Here is a 25,983-nt window from a genome sequence, read left to right as displayed (position 1 = left end):
CAACGGCAACAGTTGTAAAAGGCCAAGTGACTCAATGAATCCAGGACATTGAGCCAGAACTAAGACAAAAAAAAATAAATAAATAAATCCAGAGGCAGGACGGGTGAGACGAGAGCGCATTTGAGTGTAATTTCACACGACAGGCCGCCCTGCGCACGACTTTGTGTGATGATAACAGGAGCTGACCCCAAACAGGAAGCCGGTATGGAGAGTCTTAACACAGGAAACTGGTGAAACAGAGGTGTGTGTGTGTGTGCGTGCGTGTGTTTCTGATAGTTGCGTGGCGAGTGTCAGTCGCACTCACGCATCAAACCGCGGGCCCCTCTGGTTGCAGAATGTGCTCGGAAATTGCACGGACATATGCAAACATGAAGAATCCGTCGGATTCGTGCACTTGTGGGAACCACCTGCCAACGAGTGACACTGGTCAGCGTGGTCGTACGTGTTGAAACCAGCTGTTCAGCTGACAGGGGTGAGAGGTCAGTGGCATGATGTGAGTGTTCAGCAGCGGTGTCAAACTCAGTTTACATGGGGGTCCACATGGAGGAAAATCTACGCCCAATTGGGCCAGACTGGTAAAATCATGGCACGATAACTTAAAAAAAAGATTTTTTCACATTGTTTTCTTTGTTTAAAAATAGAACAAGCACATTCTGAAAATGTAAAAATCATAATGTTGTTGTTTTTTACACTGACATTCTATCTTTATTTGGTGTTTTTTACTGTATACTTTCTGAGTTAATAATGTGATTATATCTGTGTTGGCCCTGTGATGAGGTGGCGACTTGTCCAGGGTGTACCCCGCCTTCTGCCCGATTTTAGCTGAAATAGGCACCAGTGCCCTCCGCCACAACAAAGGGAATAAGCGGTAGAAAATGGATGGATGGATAATGATCATCAGCCAAATCATTGTTGTTCATTTTCAATCCATAAAGATAAAAAAATAATATCAAAATCAAATTACAGGATGTTATATATGTACAAACCCCATTTCCATATGAGTTAGGAAATTGTGTTAGATGTAAATATAAACGGAATAGAATGATTTGAAAATCCTTTTCAACCCATATTCAGTTGAATGCACTACAAAGACAAGATATTTGATGTTCAAACTCAAAAACTTTTTTTATTTGCAAATAATAATTAACTTAGATTTCATGGCTGCAATACATGCCAAAGTAGTTGGGAAAGGGCATGTTCACCACTGTGTTACATCACCTTTTCTTTTAACAGCACTCAATAAACGCTTGGGAACTGAGGAAACTAATTGTTGAAGCCTTGAAAGTGGAATTCTTTCCCATTCTAGTTTTTTGTCGAGCTTCAGTCGTTCAACAGTCCGGGGTCTCCGCTGTGGTATTTTACACTTCATACTGTGCCACACATTTTCGATGGGAGACAGGTCTGGACTGCAGGCGGGCCAGGAAAGTACCCGCGCTCTTTTTTTACGAAGCCACGCTGTTGTAACACTTTTCCGGCTAAAATAAGCAGGGGCGTCCATGATAACGTTGCGTGGATGACAACATATGTTGTTCCAAAACCTGTAAGGACCTTTCAGCATTAATGGTGCCTTCACAGATGTGTAAGTTACCCATGCTTTGGGCACTAATACACCCCCATACCATCACAGATGCTGGCTTTTGAACTTTGCGCCTATAACAATCCGAATGGATATTTTCCTCTTTGTTCTAGAGGACACCACGTCCTCTGTTTCCAAATATAATTTGAAATGTGGACTTGTCAGACCACATAACACCTTTCCACTTTGCATCAGTCCATTTTAGGTGAGCTCGGGCCCAGCCAAGCCGGCGGCGTTTCAGGATATTGTTGATAAACGCGTTTGGCTTTGTATAGTAGAGTTTTAACTTGCACTTACAGATGAAGCGACCAACTGTAATTACTGACAGTGGTTTTATAAAGTGTTCCTGAGCCCATTTGGTGATATACTTTACACACTGATGCCGGTTTTTGATGCAGTACCGCCTGAGGGATCAAAAATCGGTAATATCATCGCTTACGTGTAGTGATTTCTCCAGATTCTCTGAACTTTTTGATGATTTTACGGACCGTAGATGGTAAAATCCCTAAATTCCTTGCAATAGCTCGTTGAGAAATGTTGTTCTAAAACTATTCGACAATTTGCTTACAAAGTGGTGACCCTCACCCTATCCTTATTTGTGAATTACTGAGCATTTCATGTAAGTTGCTTTTATACCCAATCATGGCACCCACCTGTTCGCAATTAGCCTGCACACCTGTGGGATGTTCCATATAAGTGTTTGATGAGCATTCCTCAACTTTATCAGTATTTATTGCCACCTTTCCCAACTTCTTTGTCACGTGTTGCTGGCATCAAATTCTAAAGTTAATGATTATTTGCAAAAAAAATGTTTATCAGTTTGAACATCACATATGTTGTCTTTGTAGCATATTCAACTGAATATGGGTTGAAAAGGATTTGCAAATCATTGTATTACGTTCATATTTACATCTAACACAATTTCCCAACTCATATCGAAAGGGGGTTTGTAGTTTGCTCATTTTCCTCGACTGGTGCACTAACATCATGTAGTTTTTTTTTACATATGTAGCATCATCTACAAAGATACAAAGAATTGCTATTGTGACATCTAGTGGACACATTTAAAACAGCAGTTTATTTCATTCAAAAATTGGGCTCATTTTTATACTTCCCAAACTCATCCCGCCGGCCGTACCAAACATGATCCGTACATTTGACACCCCTGTTGTACAGGATGAAGGGAGCTTTGTGTAGGAGCATGCATGCATACATGTGCCCATGCAAGCTGCTGCTGCAACTTCCCAGCTGCTACACTCTGCTTGGCGGTGTGGCGGACGACCCCCCCATCCCCTGTCTCCAGCCCCCAAAATTCATGATCCCCATCCCCCTTTACCCACAGAGAATTGTGGACTTGAACCTGACACACAGCCTTAATTGCACTAAGTGTGTTTTGTGTAAAAATATCACCCTAACCTGCAGCCCTTTCCTGAACCGTCAATCTTCCCCCCAAAATGGCTTAGCTCTTAATTTAATAAACATGGGAAAGTTTCTCTTTTTTCCTCGTACCATAAACACGGGCCGTCTTGTGTTACAATGAGGACGTGAAATAAATGAACTGAAGTATTGGGACACCTGGATATTTAATCTACAGGAAGTGAGAATGAAAGAAAATATAGGGCCAGTCTCCCCTTCTGCAGCTATAATAACTTCCACTCTTTCTGCAGGATTTGTATGGCGTGGCGAAGTTGGTAGAGTGGCTGTGCCAGCAATCTGAGGGGTACTGGTTCAATCCCCACCTTCTACCATCCTAGTCACGTCCGTTGTGTCCTTGGGTAAGAAACTTCACCCTTGCTCCTGGTGAGCGCCTTGCATGGCAGCTCCCGCCATCAGTGTGTGAATGTGTGTGTGAATGGGCGAATGTGGAAATACTGTCAAAGCGCTTTGGGCTCCTTAAAAAGGGGTAAAAAAGCGCTATACAAGTACAACCTATTTACCATTTACCATTCTAGTGGGCAGTTTTGGGAAAAATACTTTTAAAAAGTCATTTATAGTTATTTGTTACATTGCCAAACATGTAATTGAATTAGTAACAGAATTACTCTTCAATAAATGACTACCGAGAGTAATTATTGTGTTACTTCTAATAAAAAAAAAACTTAAAATATCTGGAATATGCGATTGAAAGACGTTTCATGAAAGCAGAATGTGTACCTTTTAAAATACTGTCTGTTGCCAAGTGGTGTATGACGTCAGCAAGAGAGCCAGACATAGTAGCATTAACTCAGCTGTGTTTGTTCGCTCTTGCAGAACGGCATCTCTGTTGAATATTTTCACTTGATCAGGGATGGGTGCTGTTCACATTCGAGCTGATATGGTACCAATTTCCTGTACCTGGGTATCAATACCGGTACTGAATACTATCCATTTTCTGTATTTTTGTGGGTTAATGCAGTGGTTCTCAACTTTTTTTCAGTGATGTACCCCCTGTGAAATTTTTTTTTAATTCAAGTACCCCCTAATCAGAGCAAAGCATTTTTGGTTGAAAAAAAGAGATAAAGAATTAAAATACAGCACTATGTCATCAGTTTCTGATTTATTAAATTGTATAACAGTGCAAAATATTGCTCATTTGTAGTGGTCTTTCTTGAACTATTTGGAAAAAAATATATAAAAATAACTAAAAACCGGTTGAAAATTAAGTAAGTGATTCAAATATAAATAAAGATTTCTACAAATAGAAGTAATCATCAACTTAAAGTGCCCTCTTTGGGGATTGTAACAGAGATCCATCTGGATTCATGAACTTAATTCTTAACTTTTCTTCGCAAAAAAAGAAACCTTTAACATCAATATTTATGGAACATGTCCACAAAAAATCTAGCTGTCAACACTGAATATTGCATTGTTGTATTTTTTGTTCAAAGTTTATGAACTTACATTCATATTTTGTTGAAGTAGTATTCAATAAATATATTTATAAAGGATTTTTGAATTGTTGCTATTTTTATAATACTTTTAAGAAAAAATCTCACGTACCCCTTGACATACCTTCAAGTACCCCCAGGGTTACGCGTACCCCCGTTTGAGAACTACTGTGTTAATGAATAGTAATTGTTTTTGATTCAGAAAAATCACATTTTAATTGCAACATTTAACAATTATCTGAATATAGTAACTACTGTCCACTTGTTAAATTTTGTTTTATTATCATCAGATTATTATTTGCAATCATGACATTAAGTTGTAATTACAGCTGCAAGTCCAAGCGGGTAGATGGAAGTAGTGTAGTTTTTTTTTTTTCCCTTAAAAAATGTTAATACTAATAAGTATTGTACTTATGCACCAGGTATTTGATTCTAGTTTTCATTAGCAGATTTGGAGGTGATGATATCGCCATTTAAAATCGCTAATGCCAATCAGTAGCATGTACATTAAAGCCAATGTACAGTATATTAGCACCATGCTAGTGCATTTTTGGAAAAGTGGAATGGAATAGAATAGAATAGAAAGTACTTTATTGATCCCTGGGGGAAATTCAGCACCACAGTTCACTCACAATAAATAATAATAATAATAAATAATTTAAGACATATATTATATAAATAAATAAATAAATGGGTTGTACTTATAATATATGAATAATATAAATATATTCTACATTTAAATGCAGTCAAGAAGGAACATATGCATTATACAGTCTTATGGTTGTCGGTATGAAGGACCTCCTGTGTCGTTCTGTGTTGCATTTTGGGAGTCTGAGCCTTCCTCTGAACGTGCTCATTCTCTCCACAAGGTCCGAGTGTAGTGGGTGGGAGGTGTTGTCCATAATGGCTAGGAGTTTTGCGAGACTTCTCCTCTCTGACACCACCGCTAAAGAGTCCATACCAGAGAGCGTTTTTGGAGTCAATCTCTTTGTTGCCATTAAAAATTGCAATGTTACATAGAGGTAATTTGGCTGAGTCCACTGTCAGTGATGCTGGAGTGATTGCCAAATGCTCAAGTACAAAGTAATGCGCAATGCAGGCACTGTAACATGGTCACGTTGGATTTTACGTGATATGGTGGTCGAGAGACCGGCGGAATTCGGTCGGTGTTAAAAAAGCACCGGAATCCGTACCCTTACCTCGACGGGATTTTGTTACCTTTGGTTAATAAATACATTGAATGTTCTTTCATGAATGTCTTATCTTCTTCTCAACAAACTGGGCATTGTAGGAATGCAAGCTCGTCACTTCAAACATTGTTTTATTATTTACACATAGTAGTAGTAGTGTGTGTATGAGTCTGTGTACTTACATGCTGTGTGTTGTTTGCTGCGGGACGTTGCCTCCTATTTGATATCAAGTTTATTTTAGTGTGGTACTGGTTGTTGCTTTCACCAGTAAAAAGATATTTCCTGCATTGAACTTGCCATGCTTTTGACGCTGTCATGTTGACATAAAACCACGCCAAAAATAGCGCGCCACGTTACATCAAACATATCAGTAATGGCTTTATAACATACATAAAGTAAATACTTAGATCACGCATTTCTAGTAGTTGCTAGGCTTTAGTAATGCTTCTTCTGTCGTGTGTCTTTAGACTTGCAGCTCCGTTGAGGCAAGCCAGGTCAATGTGACATCGTCCAAGTCAATCAGACCTTGTTCGCCATTCGGTGGTCGGTGTTTGGGGCAACTGGTGACTATGTACTCTATTGGGTCCCCACACTCGCAGAAGGCACTGTCCCCAAGTCCCCACTTCTTTATTGCTGCTTTGTAGCTAGTCCTTGAGGAGGGAGACAAAGACAGCCTCTACGTGGCCTCCCCCACAAGTAGCTTACAGGTTCAAAAAGCCTACAAAAGCAAAACTAATGTCTTTACCAGGTCTGCAGATCACAAAAAAAAGTTAGTAATGCTGCTACTATATAACGCCGTTATCCCCGAACACTTAACCTTGAATTGATTGACGTGGACCCCCACTTAAACAAGTTTGAAAACTTATTCGGGTGTTACTATTTAGTGGTCAATTGTACGGAATATGTACTGTACTGTGCAATCTACTAATAAAAGTTTCAACCAATCAATCAATGCTAGTGGGTTTAGGTCAGACCTGGGCAAAGTAAGGCCCGGGGGCCACTTGCAGCCTGTTGAATTTTTCAAACCAGCCCGCCGGACTTTCCCAAATGATTTTTTAGATCTTTAAGATGGAAAGTGTAGCTGCCACTATGATGTGCAGTGATGTTTTCTAATGACCATAAGTCTTCAACTCTACATAGTATTTCAATGGTTGGAATTTGCACTTATGGAGGATATACTAGTTACTATGGTAATGTAATTAGTTGCTACGGTCATCTAATTAGTTACTATGGTCATCTACGTCACAGCAGCTCAGACGAGGTACCAAGCACTGTGAGCGAGAAGCGTTTCCACAGAAGCGGAAGGAGATTTTCACAACAAAGTTCTAAAGCTTAGTGTTATATAGAATAAAATAGACTACAATAGAAAGTACTTTATTGATCCCTGGGGGAAATTCAGATGTATCAGATTTTAGGTGGGTTTATTTTGTACCCTTTGCGTTCATGTTTCACTATTTGTTGCATTTTTGTTGCGTTTCACTTCATTGTAAAATATGTCGATCGAAAGGGGGTGTGACGTTCATGTGTTGTCAATATTCAGCGTTTTATCCTTCTTAGAAAAATTAAAGATTCCATTATCAATCAATCAATCAATCAATCAATCCATGATTATTTATATAGCCCTAAATCACTAATGTCTCAAAGGGCTGCACAAACCACAACACAAACCACTACGACATCCTCGGTAGGGCCCACATAAGGGCAAGGAAAACTCACACCCAGTGGGACGTCGGTGACAATGATGACTATGAGAAACCTTGGAGAGGACTGCATATGTAGGCAACCCCCCTCCCCTCTAGGGGACCGAAAGCAATGGATGTCGAGCGGGTCTAACATGATACTGTGAAAGTTCAATCCATAGTGAATCCAAAACAACCGCAATTTTTTAAGGCGGTCTGTCATAACGTTTTTAGCATTCAATCAGTCATTATTGTGAGGTTTTGTATTAGTGTTTCTAAAAATCAGATAAACCGGCCCACAGACACATTTTTTTCTCTAAATTTGGCCCCCGAGTCAAAATAATTGCCCAAGTCTGGTTTAGGTAAAATTCCTGAGGTTTTTCCACACCAAACCCATTCAAACATGTATATTAGAACCTTCTTTTGTTCACTTTTGGAACAGAACATAGCTTTCCACCACAAAACAAGGCAGATCCAAGAACACTAACTCACTTAATAATGATGATTATGACCCAAGACTTCTGTCCATGTACAGTAATGAATTATTAGACATCTCCGGAGGAGTCTTATTAGGGTTTGTTATAATTTCCTCCTTCTTAATGTATTATCTTTTTGGCTCGATTTCAGTACAATCTATATCCCTCACCCAGATATAGATCACCTCTTTTCTACAGGAACCGACTTCCTCGATAGGCTGCGCTAAGTCATTTTAACGGCGACAAAGAGAACGCCTTGGCACAACTCTGTGCAGTTAACAGGCAGTGTAGGAGGCAAAAACGCAGCATGTGTTTGTGTGAATGCGAAATTAAAAAATAAATAAATACTGCGTATATGTGTCCGTGAGTGTTTGCTTTGTGCTCCATTGTGTACTCACAGGCATCAATACAGCAGAGGAGCCAGGCATGGTGGGGTCTGGCAGCGTTCCAGGCATGGAGGCTGGCAGAGGCTGTCTCTGTCTGTTTCGTAGGTGCAACAGTGAGGACAGAGAGCCAGGGACAGGCCTATGAGGACACACAAAGTAATTGTCAAGGAATTCAATGAATAAATACATTGTAACATCATGAAGACTGAGATTTAGTAGATGTCTGCAGCAAAAGAAATCCACAGTGATTATTATTGGAACATATACTATATAAATGAATATACTTTTTTGTTAATAAATGTTATGAAAATAAAATGCCCCAACTTGAGAACCACTCTTTTATGACTTTATGGCAATACGTTGCGTTTTCCAGATGTTTGTGGAGTGAGATGCAGCAGAACTTGCTGGGTTTTTTGTGTGGAATCTGTTACCGAGAGGCTATTCTAAAAGAAAACATGTTATTTTCTACTCAATTCCCATGAGAAGGGTAAAACCTTATATTTATATCATAATAAATGATGTCAATTCTTAAATACAGTATATTGACTCCATGAGTAGATGTGGGCGCCGAAACCCGGTTCCATAGCTGATTTACACGGTAGCAACTGGAGCGAAAAAAGAACGAGGCATCGGTGTCTTAGTTCGGAGTTAAATGAATGCTGACTCAGCCACTTGCAACAAGTACTCGGTGATTATACTGTGCAAGTAACATTCTTGCAAGTAGTCTGATACTCGTTTTAAACTTTATTGTGCGATAAAGTGCAATGATTTGGTGCATGGGCTTCCCCGTGGCAGAGGGGTTAGTGTGTCTGCCTCACAATACGAAGGTCCTGAGTAGTTCTGGGTTCAGTCCCAGCCTAGTGATATTTTTCGTTGTGGAGTTTGCATGTCCTCCCCGTGAATGCGTGGGTTACCTCCGGGTACTCCGACTTCCTCCCACTTCCAAAGACATGCACCTGGGGATAAGTTGATTGGCAACACTAAATTGGCCCTAGTGTTTGATGTTAGTGTGTGTGTTGTCTGTCTTTCTGTGTTGGCCCTGCGATGAGGTGGCGACTTGTCCAGGGTGTACGATGCCTTTCCGCTCGATTGTAGCTGAGATAGGCAGCAGCGCCCCCGGCCACCCCAAAGGGAATAAGCGGTAGGAAATGGATGGATAGATGGATTTGGTGCATTTGCAAACATCTGAAATGATGTACAAAACAAACAATAGAATTTGCTACCCAACAATTTTTCTCAACAAAAGAAGAAAAATATAACCTCAGGGAAAATGTATCTTAAAACATTTGTATACACGTACGGTACTTAAAACCTTTAGTACAGGGGTTTCCAAAGTATGGCCTAGGGGCCCATTGCGACCCACAGCAAATGTTTTAACGGCCCACCACACATTTGAAAATACTACGACAAAAAAACCCTTAAAAAGTGGAATAAAATGGCAAGTATGTGTAAATTAACGAGAAAAACACGTAAAAGTTGACGCTAAAAACTTGGAATGCACAAGGTGTTTTTTTAAAAAGCATATTTAAAGGGGAACATTATCACCAAACCTATGCAAGCGTCAATATATACCTTGATGTTGCAGAAAAAAGACCATGTATTTTTTAACCGATTTCCGAACTCTAAATGGGTGAGTTTTGGCAAATTAAACGCCTTTCTGTTTATCGGTCTTTTAGCGATGACGTCAGAACGTGACGTCACCGAAGTAACACACCCGCCATTTTCATTTTCACATTACAAACACCGGGTCCCAGCTCTGTTATTTTCCGTTTTTTCGACTATTTTTTGTAACCTTGGAGACATCATGCCTCGTCGGTGTGTTGTCGGAGGGTGTAACAACACTAACAGGGAGGGATTCAAGTTATACCACTGGCAAGAAATCTGCCCCCCATTGAATTTGCCAGAGTGTCTGCACATTCTACCGGCGATGCTAAGACAGACATGGCACAGAGATGTATGGATAACCTGCAGATGCATTTTCAACGATTAAGTCAACGAAATCACAAAGGTGAGTTTTGTTGATGTTGTTGACTTATGTGCTAATCAGACATATTTGGTCACGGCATGACTGCCAGCTAATCGATGCTAACATGCTACGCTAATCGATGCTAACATGTTATTTACGCTAGCTGTACGTACATTTGAAACTAGATACCCACATTTAATGCGAAACAAACACTTACCAATCGACGGATTTAAGTTGCTCCAGTGTCACAAGTTGCGAAAGTCCTGATCGTTTGGTCTGCACATTTTACCGGCGATGCTAATAAGGCAGCCATGCTATGGGCCACTTCATTAGGTACACCCACGCTATGGCCGAATAGCGTCAATAGCTATTCGCTCAATAGCTTCAATTTCTTCTTCAATTTCGTTTTCGCTATATGCCTCCATACTCCGACCATCTGTTTCAATACATGCGTAATCTGTTGAATCGCTTAAACCGCTGAAATCCGAGTCTGAATCCGAGCTAATGTCGCTATATCTTGCTGTGGTAAGCGCCATGTTGTTTGTATTGGCAGCCCTGTATGTCGTCACAGGGAAATGGACAGATAGCGAAAATCAAGAACTTTAAAGCTTTTTTTAGGGATATTCCGGGAGGTGTAAAATTTTGAAAAAAACTTGGAAAAATAAAACAAGCCACTGGGAACTGATTTTTATTGTTTTTAACCCTTTTGAAATTGTGATAATGTTCCCCTTTAACTGTAGTTTAGACACAACTTTCTTTGCCGCTGTCTTGATGGCAGCTTCTTAAACAGCAAGCGTAGGCCCTTTAAAGCACCGTCGTAGGGATGCTGGCATTTTAGGTGGCTGATGTGTTGATGTGCGATGTCCTACCCCCCCCCCCCCCACCCCTCCTCCTCCCCCCTTCGTAGAATGTTTACAAAAAGCACACAACATGTATTTCTTTGAAACGGTAAAAAAATCATAAACGGTCAACGCTATATTTGTTTACAACGAGCTCAGGGGAAGTTTAAAAACACGAGTAAGAGAAAAAGAAGACGTAATTTGCTCACCTATAGCACAGTATGGGTTATCTCACCTAATTATTTATTAATTTTTTTTTACCAGTCATCAAAGCTGTTTTTAAATGTAATCAGATTTATTTATTACAAGAGATTTATTGAATTGTCTTGATTACTGAAACGTGTTATTTTCGGGCCTAGCATTAAAAGACCCGTACACCTGGTACAAAATGCGGCTGCAAGACTTTTAACAAGAACAAGAAAGATTGATCATATTACGCCTATACTGGCTCACCTGCACTGGCTTCCTGTTCACTTACGATGTGACTTTAAGGTTTTACTAGTTAAGTATAAAATACTAAACAGTCTAGCTCCATCTTATCTTACTGACTGTATTGTACCATATGTCTCGGCCAGAAATCTGCGTTCAAAGAACTCCGGTTTATTAGTGACTCCCGAGCCCCCCAAAAAAGTCTGCGGGCTTTAGAGCGTTTTCTATTCGGGCTCCAGTACTCTGGAATGCCCTCCCGCTCAGTTACAGTTAAAGATGCTACCTTAGTAGAAGCATTTAAGTCCCATCTTAAAAATCATTTGTTTGCTCTTGCCTTCAAATAGACGCCCTTTTTAGACTAATTGATCTGCTGTCTCTCTTTTTGTTTCTGCTCTGACCCCCTCTCCTGCATGGAGAATTTATCAGGTGACCACCGATCAGCTTCCACGAATGACACGCTAGCTGTTCAAAGTCGGAACCCAGAATTGACCACTCCTCTTTGCATCAGTTGGTGACGTCTCTGCGCTGCATTTGTGATTGAGGGCTACATAAGTAAACTTTGATTGATTGATTGATTGATTGATTGATTGATTGATTGATTGATTGATTTATTGATATTGGTGTGAAGTCATAATTCCTCAAATCGGCATGATAATTATATTGTATGTCAAATATTTATCATGCACCCCAACTAATGACACAAAGTTGACCTGAAGGCTATTTTTTCTTTCAAATAATCTATATATTGTATTGGCTTTTAAAATCAAATATATCAATTATTTTTTCAGTGTGCGACCCTCGTAGGAAAAAGTCTGGACACCCCTGCCTTAGTATATCAGAATGTGGAAATAAATTATGGAATGGATTAAGCAAATAAGTCAAAAAAAGTACTAATAATTTTGCAGTTTAAAAAAACTGTCTAAACTTACGTGTTTACAAAGTATAAAGAAGAAGAATCCTGATAAACATTTTGAACCTTGAGATAATGAGATAATGTTACATTAAAATTATTTATTTATTAATTTAAATTGTGTTACAAATTGAAAACAGGAAGTGAACAAACATGTCAGTAATTGTAATTAATTGCTTTCGTCCCACTCTTTTTTTGGACATGTTATAATGAAAAAATTAGAATATGTGAAATATGTGAAGTATCATATTTTATGTATCATATTTGAGTGTAAATGTTGCCTGTCTATTTGTGTTGGCCCTGCAATGAGGTGGCGACTTGTCCAGGGTGTACTCCGCCTTCCGCCCAAATGCAGCTGAGATAGGCTCCAGCACCCCCCGCGATCCCAAAAAGGGACAAGCGGTAGAAAATGGATGGATGGACATTTAAAGGCCTACTGAAATGAGATTTTCTTATTCAAACGGGGATAGCAGGTCCATTCTATGTGTCATACTGGATCATTTTGCGATATTGCCATATTTTTTCTGAAAGGATTTCGTAGAGAACATCGACTATAAAGTTCGCAACTTTAGGTCGCTAATAAAAAAGCTTTGCCTGTACCTGAAAGTAGCAGACGATGTGCGCGTGACGTCACTGGTTGTAGGGCTCCTCACATCCTCACATTGTTTATAATGTGAGCCTCCAGCAGCAAGAGCTATTCCGACCGAGAAAGCAACAATTTCCCCATTGATTTGAGCGAGGATGAAAGATTTTTGGATGAGGATATTGAGAGTAAAGGAATAGAAAAAAAAAAAAAAAAAGTAAAAAAAAAACGTTTTTAAAAAAGAAAGGAGATTGCATATGTTATTACACACATTTACTATGATAATTCTGGAAAATCCCATATCTGCCCATTGTGTTAATGTTTTAGTAAGATTAAATAGTACCTAAAGTCGGAGGTGTGTGGCCACAGGTATGTGTGTTGACCCAGTGTCTGAGGCAAGTCACGCTGCTGGAAGCTCCGCTGATGTCGCCGTGATCGCCGGTAAGAGCAAACTTATTACCACAATTTTCCCACCGAAAACTGCTGGTTGACATTTGGTCGGGATCCATGTTCGCTTGACCACTCTGATCCATAGTAAAGCTTCGCCTTTGGGAATTTTTAACAAGGAAACACCGACTGTGTTTGTGTGGCTAAAGGCTAAAAGCTCCCACCTCCATCTTTCTACTTAGACTTTGCAAAAGATTCAGCAACACAGATGTCCAGAATACTGTTTAATTATGCGATTAAAGCAGACTACTTATAGCTTGAATCGAGCTGGAAAATAAGGTCCGCTACAACCCGAGACGTCAAACGCACGCGTCATCATACGAGTCATCATACCGCGACGTTTTCAACAGGACACTTCACGGGAAATTTCAAATTGCAATTTAGTAAACTAAAAAGACCGTATTGGCATGTGTTGCAATGTTAATATTTCATCATTGATATATAAACTATCAGACTGCGTGGTCGGTAGTAGTGGGTTTCAGTAGGCCTTTAAGTAACTACTTTTTCGAAATAAACAACACCAACAACGACCTTAACAGGGCAACAGCCGCCCTCATATCACCGTTAGCGCTGCAGTGCTAACACAGCACTCTACTCATCAAGCATCAATGACAGTCACGACAAGTGAGGCTACATTCAAGTACACTCAGAATTTTGAGCATCAAACATTACAACTCAAGTTGTTTGCACATTCTCTATGATCTGTATTGCAGCAATAATTTTTCAATAGTTATTATTCAAATCTATACCACTGAAGTATTTAAATTAATAGTCTGTTCAACTTGAATGTCATAAAATTCCATAAAAATCTAAATGTTTTTATTTTTTACACAAATTTGAATGTTTTCGATTATTTTTTGAGCACTGTTTTTAAAGTACTGATTTGGTACTAGCTTCGGTTAAAATGTAAACGATACCCATATCTAATCAGGAGTTCTAAAAGTGGAAACTCTACAAAGACAGCTGCATGTGAAATGAGTGGGATGTGGTGCTTGATGGCTTTAGTGACATTTTTAACAGACTGCATGTCGAAAAGTGAAGCTGCCAAAGAGGTATTGATTGTGACATTCCTCAGGACTAAAGACCACGCCACGCCACGTTACAGCACACAATCTATAACCCAGTAAGGAGTTATTTATTACTAAGAGCAGAGGAAAAATCCCCCACAAAGTTTTAAAAGAGTGTGGAATGTGTTACAAGCCGATGAATAAAGTTGTTAAAAAGTGTGGTTATACATGTGGTTATATACACTACCACACGGTAGTATAAGTCTATCCAGGAGTAAGTGCTCTATTTTATCTTTCCAAAACAAACTTTTCTCTAGTGACTTTCTGTTTGGGACGTCAGAATGGATATAGATGTGATTTAACACCCACACACGATGCAGAATGACAGATATAATGATGATAATGGAGAGATAGCATTTCTCATAGTAAACGTGTGGGACTCCCATTCACAAACAGGGAGGTCCCTCTCCGACAACACACCGCAACAGAGGAGTTTTTAAGCGAGTTCCCCAGCAATGCAATGTGTTCCACTCACAGTCGCTGGCTCAGGTTTGCAGCCGTACAAAATCCTGACTACTCAATCTATGCACGTTGACGTCATTTATACAGCCATCAAATCACCTGCTTGTGAGAGTAAAGATTCCCAGCTGCAGGAGTGCCGTTACGCACCAAATTAACTCCATCCAGTGCTCCAGGCTAAAAAGCACCAGCTCTCCACGCATGATTCTTTAATGACCCACATTTGGGTAATCAATAATTCTCCAATCATCGGTGCTGTCAGGATGAATGATGGCTGCCAGGCGTCAATATCCTCAACCATTTAGGAAATAGGCCAAGTATTTAGGTTAGCTGTGTTCAGCAGGTTAACATCATCAATTGACCACATCATAGCCTGGATTACGGTATTGGTGAGTCGTCTGTGAGAGTGATGGCTGTATTGGGGGAGGGGTGGCAGCAGGGAAAATGGCCCCACACCTGAATAAATACCTGTATTTTTCCAAACCTAAATATGTGCATTTACCTTCCAGACATTTGGATTGCTCCATACACACAGAACCATTACCATCCGTGACTGTGTGTCATTTCAGTCTAACATAACAATTTATCACAATCACACTCATTTAACGCTGCATATGACACCTGAGCAGCGCTGCGTGTATCCAAACATTTCCACATGGGGAAAGTCATGAAAATACAATGAGGTACGCAGTGTGGTTGTAGAATACAAGTTTCCCCTTTTGCCAGCCACCCTGAACTTAAAATAACAAGGCAATGGCAGGAACAAACTTTGTGGTCGATTTGATGGATTTTTTTAGCCATCTAAACATTTGTTTGTAATGTGCACATTTACAACCAACAAAAACACCTTAAATCAATACAGAAAATGCTGAAGTGCAATGTCTAATGTGTGTTTGTTGATGTGCATAAATGTGTTATTTTTATTGATTACTTGATTCTATGATTTTGGTTCGAGTTGGTCCACAGTTCCACACACAACCAGGACGAAAACCATACTGTTCCTCCTGAGTCGGAAGTTCCCTGTATCATTGGTGCCAGAGCGTGGTCCACATTGTAAGTTAAACTCGTTTCCAGTGAGGGTTGTCACCGTTTCTGTTAGTAACTTTTGAGGACAGAATTCTAGGCGCAGTCAGGGCGTTGAGGGGATCCAGTTAGGTGGCTCAGTTCGCAGTCGAGTGTGAAGCGACTGGGACGAGAATCAGCACTTCCAAAACTGAGTCCATGGTTCTCGCCCGGAAAAAGATGGAGTGTCATCTCTGAGTTGGGGAGGAGACCTTGCCCCAAGTGGATAAGTTCAAGTACCATGGAGTCTTGTTCATGAGTGAGAGAGGAGTGGATCGTGAGATCGACAGGCGGATCAGTGCAAAATCTGCAGTGATGCAGACCAGATCAATCCATCGTGGTGAAGAAGGAGCTGAGCCGGAAGGCAAAGCTCTCAATTTACCGGTCGATCTAAGTCCCCATCCTGACCTTTGGGTTATGACCGAAATGACAAGATCACGGGTACAAGCGGCCGAAATGAGTTTCCTCTGTCGGGTAGCAGGTCTCTCCCTTAGAGATAGGGTGAGGAGCTCTGTCATCCGGGAGGAGCTCAGAGTACAGCCGTTGATTCTCCACATCGAGGGGATCCAGAAGAGGTGGGGCTTCTGGTCAGAATGCACCCCGAAGGCCTCCCTGGGGAGGTGTTTCGGGCACGTCCGACCGGTAGGAGGCCATGGGGAAGACCAAGGACACGTTGGGGATTCTATGTCTCCCAGCTGTCCTGGGAACGCCTCAGGATCCCCCGGGAGGAGCTAGATGGAGTAGCTGGGGAGAGGGAAGTCTGGGCTTCTCTGCTTAGGCTGCTTCCCCCGAAACCCAACCTCCGATAAAGTGGAAGAGGATGGATGGATTTTGGTTCTGTATTGTAATTCTTAATATTATCCAAAGACATGCACCTGAGGATAGGTTGATTATAGGGGTGTAACGGTACGTGTATTTGTATTGAACTGTTTCGGTACGGGGGTTTCGGTTCAGCACGCGGGTGTTCCGAACGAGTTTGGAAGCAAAAGTCTTCACAAGCTGCTCTGCTTTCTGCCTCTGTCTCTTACACAGCACCCAGCATTGACCCACCCACACAACTATCTGATTGATTAGATACAAAGCCAATCAGCAGTGCGTATTCAGAGCGATGTAACAGCTAATCAACACTGCGTATTCAGAGCGATGTAACAGCTAATCAACACTGCGTATTCAGAGCGCATGGAGTCAATGCTTCAGCGTCGAGCAGATAGGTGTTTCGCAGGGGAGCAGCGGACAGCGTACTCTCCCCAAATGATAAAAAACACTTCCCAGTCACAACTACTACTACCACCACTAGGAGCCCGTTGACCTTCTAGAAACTTAAACTGCAGCTTAGCTCGCTCGCAGTTCTGGCTTGAGGTGAAGGCTAACCTGAAACTGTGGGCAAACCCCCCCTAGAGGGGGGGGTTGCCCACATCTGAGGTCCTCTCCAAGGTTTCTCATAGTCAGCTTTGTCACTGGCGTCCCACTGGGTGTGAATTCTCCCTGCCCACTGGGTGTGAGTTTTCTTTGCCCTTTTGTGGGTTCTTCCGAGGATGTTGTAGTCGTAATGATTTGTGCAGTCCTTTGAGACATTTGTGATTTGGGGCTATATAAATAAACATTGATTGATTGATTGATTAGCGTAACGTTAGCTCATTTTGCTGTGTGTGAGTGTGTGCGCACGTGTGCGTGCGTGCGTGTGTGTTTGTGCGTGTGTGTGTGTGTGTGTGTGTGGTGTGTGTGTGTGTGTGTGTGTGTGTGTGTGTGTGTGTGTGTGTGTGTGTGTGTGTGTGTGTGTGTGTGTGTGTGTGTGCGTGTATGTGTGTGTGTGTTAGGAGCAGCAAAGCCCTGTCTGTCTGTTATTTCATTGAACTTCATGGTGTTCAGGGATGAATAGTCTCTTCTATTGCTATTGTGCTATTTTTTCATGTATTACATGAATCATTGGTAATGTAGCAGCCTAGTTTTGAATGGCAGGGTCTTGCTATCACATGTTGATAAAAATATAACATTACATAATAAAAGTCAACTACAGGCTTCCCGAATGCAGTAATAAATTAAGCACGATGAGTTGACTTGAAACTGTTCAATGTTGCACTTTTTATATTTTGAAGAAAAGTTTTGTCATTTTATTTAATCCAAGCAACAATTTGAGGCAGTTTAATGTGGATTAACGTGGGCAGAATGATTATAGTGTTCCCGAAGTTAAAAGGATAGACCCATTGTTTACAAATTTGGTAAATAAATAACCAAAAAATATATAATTTGTTGTTTTCTTACTGTACCGAAAATTAACCAAACTGTGACCTCTAAACCGAGGTACGTACCAAACCAAAATTTTTGTGTACCGTTACACCCCTAATTGATAGGCAACACTAAATTGGCCCTTGTGTGTGAATGTGAGTGTGAATGTTGTCTGTCTATCTGTGTAGGCCCTGCGACAAGGTGGAGACATGTCCAGGGTGTACTCCGCCTTCCGCCCGATTGTAGCTGATTGAGGCTCCAGCGCCCCCCACGACCCCGAAGGAGATAAGCAGTAGAAAATGGATGAATGGATGGATGGATATAAAAACAGTATGGACTTTATTTACACTACAGCCTAAAACGTTCGTAATGGCACATCATGTAAATAAAATAGGCAGGGAAAGTGTAAACATTAGCATTGCTTTATAGGAAACGTGTAGGAAACTTATGCAAAAAGCATTGAAATAGCAGCAAAAGGTTATAATACATAATGTATACAGCCATCCCTCCTCTATCGCTGTTAGTTGATTTCAGGGTGCGAAATAGGAATATCCATCCATCCATCCATTTTCTACCGCTTAGTCCCTTTTGGGGTCGCGGGGGGCGCTGGCGCCTATCTCAGCTACAATCGGGCGGAAGGAGGGGTACACCCTGGACAAGTCGCCATCTCATCGCAGGTCCAACACAGATAGACAGACAACATTCACACTCACATTCACAGGGCCAATTTAGTGTTGCCAATCAACCTACCCCCAGGTTCATGTCTTTGGAAGTGGGAGGAAGCCGGAGTACCCGGAGGGAACCCACGCATTCACAGGGAGAACATGCAAACTCCACACAGAAAGATCCCGAGCCTGGATTTGAACCCAGGACTGCAGGAACTTCGTATTGTGAGGCAGACGCACTAACCCCTCTGCCACCGTGAAGCCCTGATTATAAATCGAATATTTTCCAGCTAGAGAATAAAAAAAACTTATACATTTGTTGACCAAAGAACAATTAACTTGAACTTGATATGGTTTTCGTGTGAGCCCTCTAGAAATTAAATTACCTTCACACTCGTAAAGGTGGGACCTGATTGTACCTGAAGCTGAGCCACCCAGCCAACCAGTGGCCATGATATTGAACAGCCCACTGTGATTGGTTAGGTCTCATCTAGTAGCCAATAATACTGTAGTATAGATATTGTTAGTTCATTGAACTATTTTTACTCTTGAAAATGCTTAATTTGGGCCCAAAATACTTAGAATGCATAAAAATCTTTTTTTTTTTTTTTTTTAATGTGATGAGCTCCCGTGATAGTGTTTCTTCACCTGGCTTCTCTGCATGTGTGTGTGTGTGTTTTTGCGTGGTGCGTGCGTGCGTGTGTGTGTGCGCGTGCGTGTGTGTGTGTGCGTGCGCGTGCATGCAATATGTCTGTAACTGATGATGTTGGTAGGTGGGTAATCGGGGTATTATTTTTACGGAAGTCTGTGAAGCACCTTGTTTTTCATTTCTTTCATGTACAAAAAGCAATTTATAAATAAAGTTTGATTGATTGTACAGCAAAATAACTACTGTCTATTTAGGGTTAGAATTGGGTGTTAAATCACCAATAAGGATTGCCAGGCGCGGCCACCGCTGCTGCTCACTGCTCCCCTCACCTCCCAGGGGGTGATCAAGGGTAATGGGTCAAACACAGAGAATAATTGTGCCACTCCTCGTGTGTGTGTGACAATCATTGGTAACTTACACAGAACTTAAACCTTCCTGTACACTGCAAACTAAGTTTCGATAAAATAAAAAATAGCAGTATTTACCTGGATCCCACAGCAGCTAACAAAAAGCACCCATCAATGTATTTATTTTTTAGACCGTTAGCCACAATAGTATAAAACTTTGTTTTATTGTTAGTGAAATTACCGCAGCAATGTCAGATAAGATTTTAAAAGGTCATATGAACACAGAAGGATTTGAATAAAGATATATGCAAATGGGAGAAAACCATGACCACTAAATTGTTCAACATCTATGATGACCCTTCATGACAGTTTTATACTTGTGTTTAATTTCTTGTACTTGGTACTGTTTCTGTTGCAGCACTCTTGTTTCCACTTCCCCTGTACTTTCATTTCATGCCACTTCCTGAGCATTGCTTCCCTTACAGTCCCTAATTTGCATTCAGAACACACCTGTACCTGGCTGCCAATCAGGATGCTTTGTATGCCAGCTCAGTGTAGACTCATTGGGCCCCATTCCACAATAAGTTCCTAACTTTTCCTATTATCTGTCTTCCTAAGTGATTTCCTAAGAGGAGTCCATTCAATTTCATGACGTGTTCTTAAATGGCCAAATTGTTCCTGCTGCTTTTCTTAAGTTGCTGAATGCCAAATGGTTAGCGTGTCTATCATAATTTGCATATAAACATGCCCTTATTTCCCCAATATGCACATGTAAACACCCTTAATTCCACAATTTGCATAGGTAAACACCCTTAATTCCCCATATTCCGGCGGAAAAGCCGAACATCAAACACACGGAGAAAACACAAACAGATTACAGAAGACAAATTCGTATTATCCCGACGGGGGAAATACATATTGTCAAAACATAGGTATGAGAAAGGGGGGACTGTTGAGGTAGCCTAAAGCGTTCAAATAAATATTTGTCACTTCGGGCAAATATGCGCTCCATCCCCAAGGCACGATCTGCACGCACACGGTATCTTGAAATGTGTATATATTGCTCATTTTGCTATATGTCTGTCTATCTGTCTTACCTGTATCATGTGTATACTGTATATATATATATATATATATATATATATATATATATATATATATATATATATATATATATGATATTAATTAAACATTAGACAATAGAAGTAAGGGAACTTGTCACAATTAAGAACAAATAAGCCACCTTAAGAGTGCTCTGGAGCTCTCGTAGATTTTGTTCTTACCTACTGTAACCTATTTTTATGGTTTTGCCTCTTTGTGATGTTAAGTTCCTGTTATACAGTATATGCCTTGAGCTCTTATTTTGAAGGCAGGGAGAGGGGAAATGGTGTCACGTTGGACTGTACCCGAGGGTTTATATAAGTCGCCTATACTGTATAAAACTATAAAATAACAAACACGGAGGCTCTAGTTTTACACGAGGACCACTTTATTTCCTCTCTTTTCAAAACCCTCGCTCCAATCCAATGTGACACCACTTCTCCTCTCCTCGCCTTCACAATAAGAGCTCAAGGCAGATACTGTATAACAGGAACTTAACATCACAAAGAGGCAAAACCATAAAAATAGGTTACACTACCAACAAATCCCAGCTAAGAAAACATTGGTGAATACAAAAATCTCTTAAAAAACTTTGTAAGTGGGCTTAAGAATAAAATTTGCTCTCAAGAACGGTTGCTGAATGGGGCCCAGTGTTGGTCGCAACCTGAACAAGTGCAGACCTTTTTGTGGACATAAGCTACATACTCCGAGCCCATTAAATACATTTCCACCTGCGCTGGGCCTGCCGCCTCTGCATCCTGGGGTCACGCTTAAAGCTTCGCTTGCGCTAACCGGACATCATCACCCAGTCTACATAAAGTCACATGTAAATAAAAAAGTAAATATTTTGATTTGGAGCTTTTCTCAGCCAGACAGTCCGAGGGGCATCTACACAAACAGGTTCCACTCTAATAATAAAATGTGTTTGAAATGGATGGTTATTCTACATTCTGCTGAGAACGCCAGTTCTCTGTTTTTGCTCTAATTTTTTTGTCAGAGTGACACATTAGGGGGAAAAATCACCCTAATATGCAAAACACAAATGTCCACTGCATAGGATGCTGCTTATAACCTCTCAGGAGAATATAAAGTGACTCTGTGGTGCCTTCTGTTCTTTTACACATGTGTTTGTGTGTGTAGGTGAGTGAATAATGACAGGCTGTGGCTTCTCTGAGGGGATTGATAATAGCCCGGGCCGCGGGCCCCTGGGGAGAGCAGGTAGACACTCTGCAGTCCTGACCCCACACTCTCACGTTACTGAGTGCTGGGCTCTCATCCAGCTCTTTTCCATCCCGATCCCCACCCTGTGGAACCACGACCCCTCCGCCCCACCACCCACCTTCAGACCTCACTGCTAGACCTTCTTCTGTTTTAGTATGTTCTTATCCATTGGTCCTGTTACAAAAAAAAAACACCATCCCGCTATCTTTTTGTGTCTTGTGGACCACCTCAACTCCAAACCCTAAGAATTAGCATGTGCACAGGCAGCTGTGAAGTCTATGTGTGTGTGTATGTGTGTGTGTGTGCACAGTCCCAACTCCAAATGGAGAATTGCAGGGCCTTGGATGGAGTCCAAAAGCAGAGCGAGAGAAGGAGAGAGAGAGAGAGAGAGGCACAGGTCCACTGACTCATATCCTTCCCTCTCTGAGTCTCCTCCAGCAATGATGTAATGCTTTTGGCTTTTCGCCCTCCCCCCACCCGGTGCCTGCCTACCCCGAGATCTGGTCCCTCCCACTTCTATCCCCCCCCCCCTTTCCAAACAGGCTACATCGTTGCGCTTGCCCCGTGCCGGAGTGAAGTCACCATTCTCTAGGTTAGACGCAGCAGCTAAAAACTTTTCAAACGTAACCAAAACATCCAAGGGCCAAGTTCCAGACACTCGGGAGACGGTGGTGCAGTTGCCATGGGAACAGAGGTAAACAGAGGGGGAAACAAGGGCCTCAAACAGCTTACAGCTGCCTGGCTCTCGGAGTAAACACTACACAGGACCTGCCCCTGATTTACTGCCTTTAATCACTGGTGGGAGGAGAGTGCCATGGGGTTTGGGCTTAGGAAATAAAATGAATCTGATCAAATAAATCAGCCCTAATGGGTTAAGACACAGGCTGACTTTTATTAGCTGGCTATAGTGTAGGGATGGATGCTACACAGCAAGAAAAGATTAATCTGAGGCACGGGTGTCCACATTTTAGGGAGTCTCAAGATGGTTGGAAAAAATGTGGTGAATTATGGTCTGCTTTGAATTAGGGAGCCATTGCTCAATAATGCTACTAAATATGATGTGGCATGAGCTGACAAGGATGTGTCTCTTGCTGTAAAAGGAAGATTATGAAATATTGTCAATGGATTCCTCTCGCCACTAAATGTATCCGTAACATTTCTGTCATCTTTACAGAACCCAGCCTGGCTGCTGGTGTGAAGTAGGACTTGGTGTCCTGTCCATGGTATTCATACACCGACAGGTATGGTACAGTACACATGGTATTACATTTTTTTATTGTAAAAAGGTTTCAAAATGTCTGCACTCTTTGGTTTTTCAGTACTCTATTGTTGCTGTGGCTAATGATCCATCTTCTTCTGTCTCACAATGAAAACATGGCCTCGTTTAAAAGAACACTGCACTGTACTTTCTTTAAATCAGGCGTTCTCAACATATGATGGAGATATGGAGCGGAGATCCCCTGCTTATATATCTTGTATAAAAGTGTGTTTTAAATTAAACTGATCCTAAACATACTTTTATTTTTGTGTATTACTAAAATAATCAAAACACTCTTTTGTTTAATTGTAATTTGCAAATTACAGCAAGTACAAGGTGGCCTACAATGCAGCTAATAAGAGTTGTCAATTACACCACAAAGCACTCTAAAGAAAAATCTAAAACCAGCCAACAATACTGCATTTACATGTTGTGACCTGAATATTAACCAACTATCCAGCCATCCATCTGTTTTCTACCGCTTGTCCCATTCGGGGTCGCAGAGGATGTTGGAACCTATTTCAGCTACATTCGGGCGGAAGGCGAGGTACACCCTGGACAAGTCGCTACCTCATCGCAGGGCCAACACAGATAGACAGACAACATTCACACTCACATTCACACACTAGGGCCAATTTAGTGTTGCCAATCAACCTGTCCCCAGGTGCATGTCTTTGGAAGTGGGAGGAAGCCGGAGTACCCGGAGGGAACCCACGCAGTCACGGGGAGGACATGCAAACTCCACACAGAAAGATCCCGAGCCTAGGATTGAACTCAGAACTACTCAAGACCATTGCATTGTGAGGCACATGCACTAACCCCTGTGTCACCGTGCAGCCTATTAACCAACTAGTATCGGCGATATTGTTATATTACAAACGCTAACACAAAAGAACTACTTTTATTGGTGTGTATAGTAGAAGGATAAACTGAGAACTTGGTCAACTTTAAAACTCAATTTAAACTCAGAGATGGCGAGAAAGGCTTGAAAAAAAGCACGTTTGCACCCATTTTTTTTGCTAATCTGCGCGAGGATTATGATTCATTCAAACATCCCACCAGTCGCAATCCTAGTGAGAGCAGACATTGTACAGTAAGTGAATGTTCAATTATCTTCCCTGTTTGTCTTTCTTGTTTAGTACTTAACAATTGAGCCACCAGTTGAAACTGCTTTAGTACAACATGTAGCTCACCCGCCTTATATTGTTGTCTCCCACGAAGTCTGCCATGATTAGTAGCTGTGATGCGTCTGTGAAATTAAGCCGCGGTATGCTTAAAATGAGCAAACTATGTAAATATTACAAATAATTATAAATGTGCCTGTTACAACACAGACACTTACAGCAAATATATAAAACATTGACAGATGTTTTCGGACGTTTTTAGAGTGCCTTATAAGCGGGATAGAGCAAATCCCTATATCGCAAAACCGCAAAAAAAAGAAACACGTGTACTCAGCATCAAGGGTTGGAATTGGGGGTTGAATCACAGAAATGATTCCCGAGCGCGGCCATCCCCTGTTGCTCACTGCTCCCCTCACCTCCCAGGAGGTGGAACAAGGGGATGGGTCAAATGCAGAGGGTAATTTCCCCACACCTAGTTTGTAGTCAACTTTATGCTTGCCTTGCATAATTTATGTGAATGTCGGGCAAAACTCCAGAAAAAGTGTAGTTACCCTCAAAATGCTAAGATTGTTATAATAACCCCAATTCTTGACAGTTTGCACTGGCTCCCTGTTCATTTTAGAATTTATTTTAAAACATTTCTGTTTGCGTTTAAAGCTTTACATGGACTGGCACCTCATTATATCTCGGAAGTCATCCAAATTTACACTCCTGCGCGCGCTCTGAGGTCCGAGAGCCAGCTCTAGCTCCTGGTGCCCAAAACCAGACTTAAAACCCGGGGAGACAGGGCCTTCTCTGTGGTCGGCCCTAAGCTCTGGAACACTTTGCCCTTCCATGTTCCAACTGCTTCCACAGTGGAGTGTTTTAAGTCTCGTCTTAAGACCCACTTTTATTCTTTGGCTTTTAACACCACGTGAGTTGTGTGGTACTCTGTGGTCCTCTGTGTTTTTACAATGTTGATTTCTATTTATTGTTTTAATTGGTTTTACCCTTTAAAATTGTTTTTAATCATATTTATTTTTATATTGGTTTTATATATATTTATTTATTTATTTTTTGTTTTTATTCAGTCATTGGTGGAGCTAAGGATAATATTTGAATATTGTTTTTAATATTGTTATGCAGCACTTTGGAAACATTTCTGTTGTTTAAATGTGCTATACAAATAAAGTGGATTGGATTGGATTGAATGCAATATAACTATTTATGTTTTTATTTCAAACCTGCAAGGTAGCGTGAGTAGACTGGCCATGTCACGGCCCTTTATAAACCAATGTCAATTGAAATTTCAATTTGTGGAAAAAGTGCAGGTGGAATATAAAAATATATATTTCAAAAACAAAAACAATCAAAAAAGTTTAACCATGATCCCCCCCTGCAGTACCCCAGCGGGGACCCCTGTTGAAGAGAAAAACACGGTGGTATAGTAAAAAGTCATGCCCGCCCCTTTTGCTGT

The 25,983-nt window shown here is 41.1% G+C and overlaps 1 protein-coding gene and 2 long non-coding RNA genes across 4 annotated transcripts in view; 2 read left to right on the top strand and 1 right to left on the bottom strand.

Moving 5' to 3' along the window:
* creb5b (cAMP responsive element binding protein 5b) overlaps nt 1-25,983 on the bottom strand; it is a 207,770-nt gene that overhangs the window by 93,795 nt on the left and 87,992 nt on the right. For both annotated transcript variants that reach the window (XM_061915849.1, XM_061915850.1), the window contains one exon: nt 8,187-8,313. In XM_061915849.1, coding sequence (XP_061771833.1) covers nt 8,187-8,313 — 127 coding nt within the window. The remainder of the gene's footprint in view (nt 1-8,186; nt 8,314-25,983) is intronic.
* LOC133562046 (uncharacterized) lies at nt 70-8,424 on the top strand. Its single transcript, XR_009808827.1, has 3 exons — nt 70-479; nt 3,244-3,351; nt 8,189-8,424. It is a non-coding gene; the product is annotated as an uncharacterized LOC133562046 (long non-coding RNA).
* On the top strand, nt 22,695-23,645 carry LOC133562047 (uncharacterized). The gene is made up of 3 exons (XR_009808828.1): nt 22,695-22,839; nt 23,320-23,386; nt 23,465-23,645. It is a non-coding gene; the product is annotated as an uncharacterized LOC133562047 (long non-coding RNA).

The sequence above is a fragment of the Nerophis ophidion genome, linkage group LG11 (genome assembly GCF_033978795.1).
Source record: "Nerophis ophidion isolate RoL-2023_Sa linkage group LG11, RoL_Noph_v1.0, whole genome shotgun sequence".
NCBI classification, from domain to species: Eukaryota; Metazoa; Chordata; class Actinopteri; order Syngnathiformes; family Syngnathidae; genus Nerophis; species Nerophis ophidion.
The sequence above is the reverse complement of the archived record's forward strand: the minus strand, read 5'-3'. Positions and strand labels throughout refer to the sequence as shown.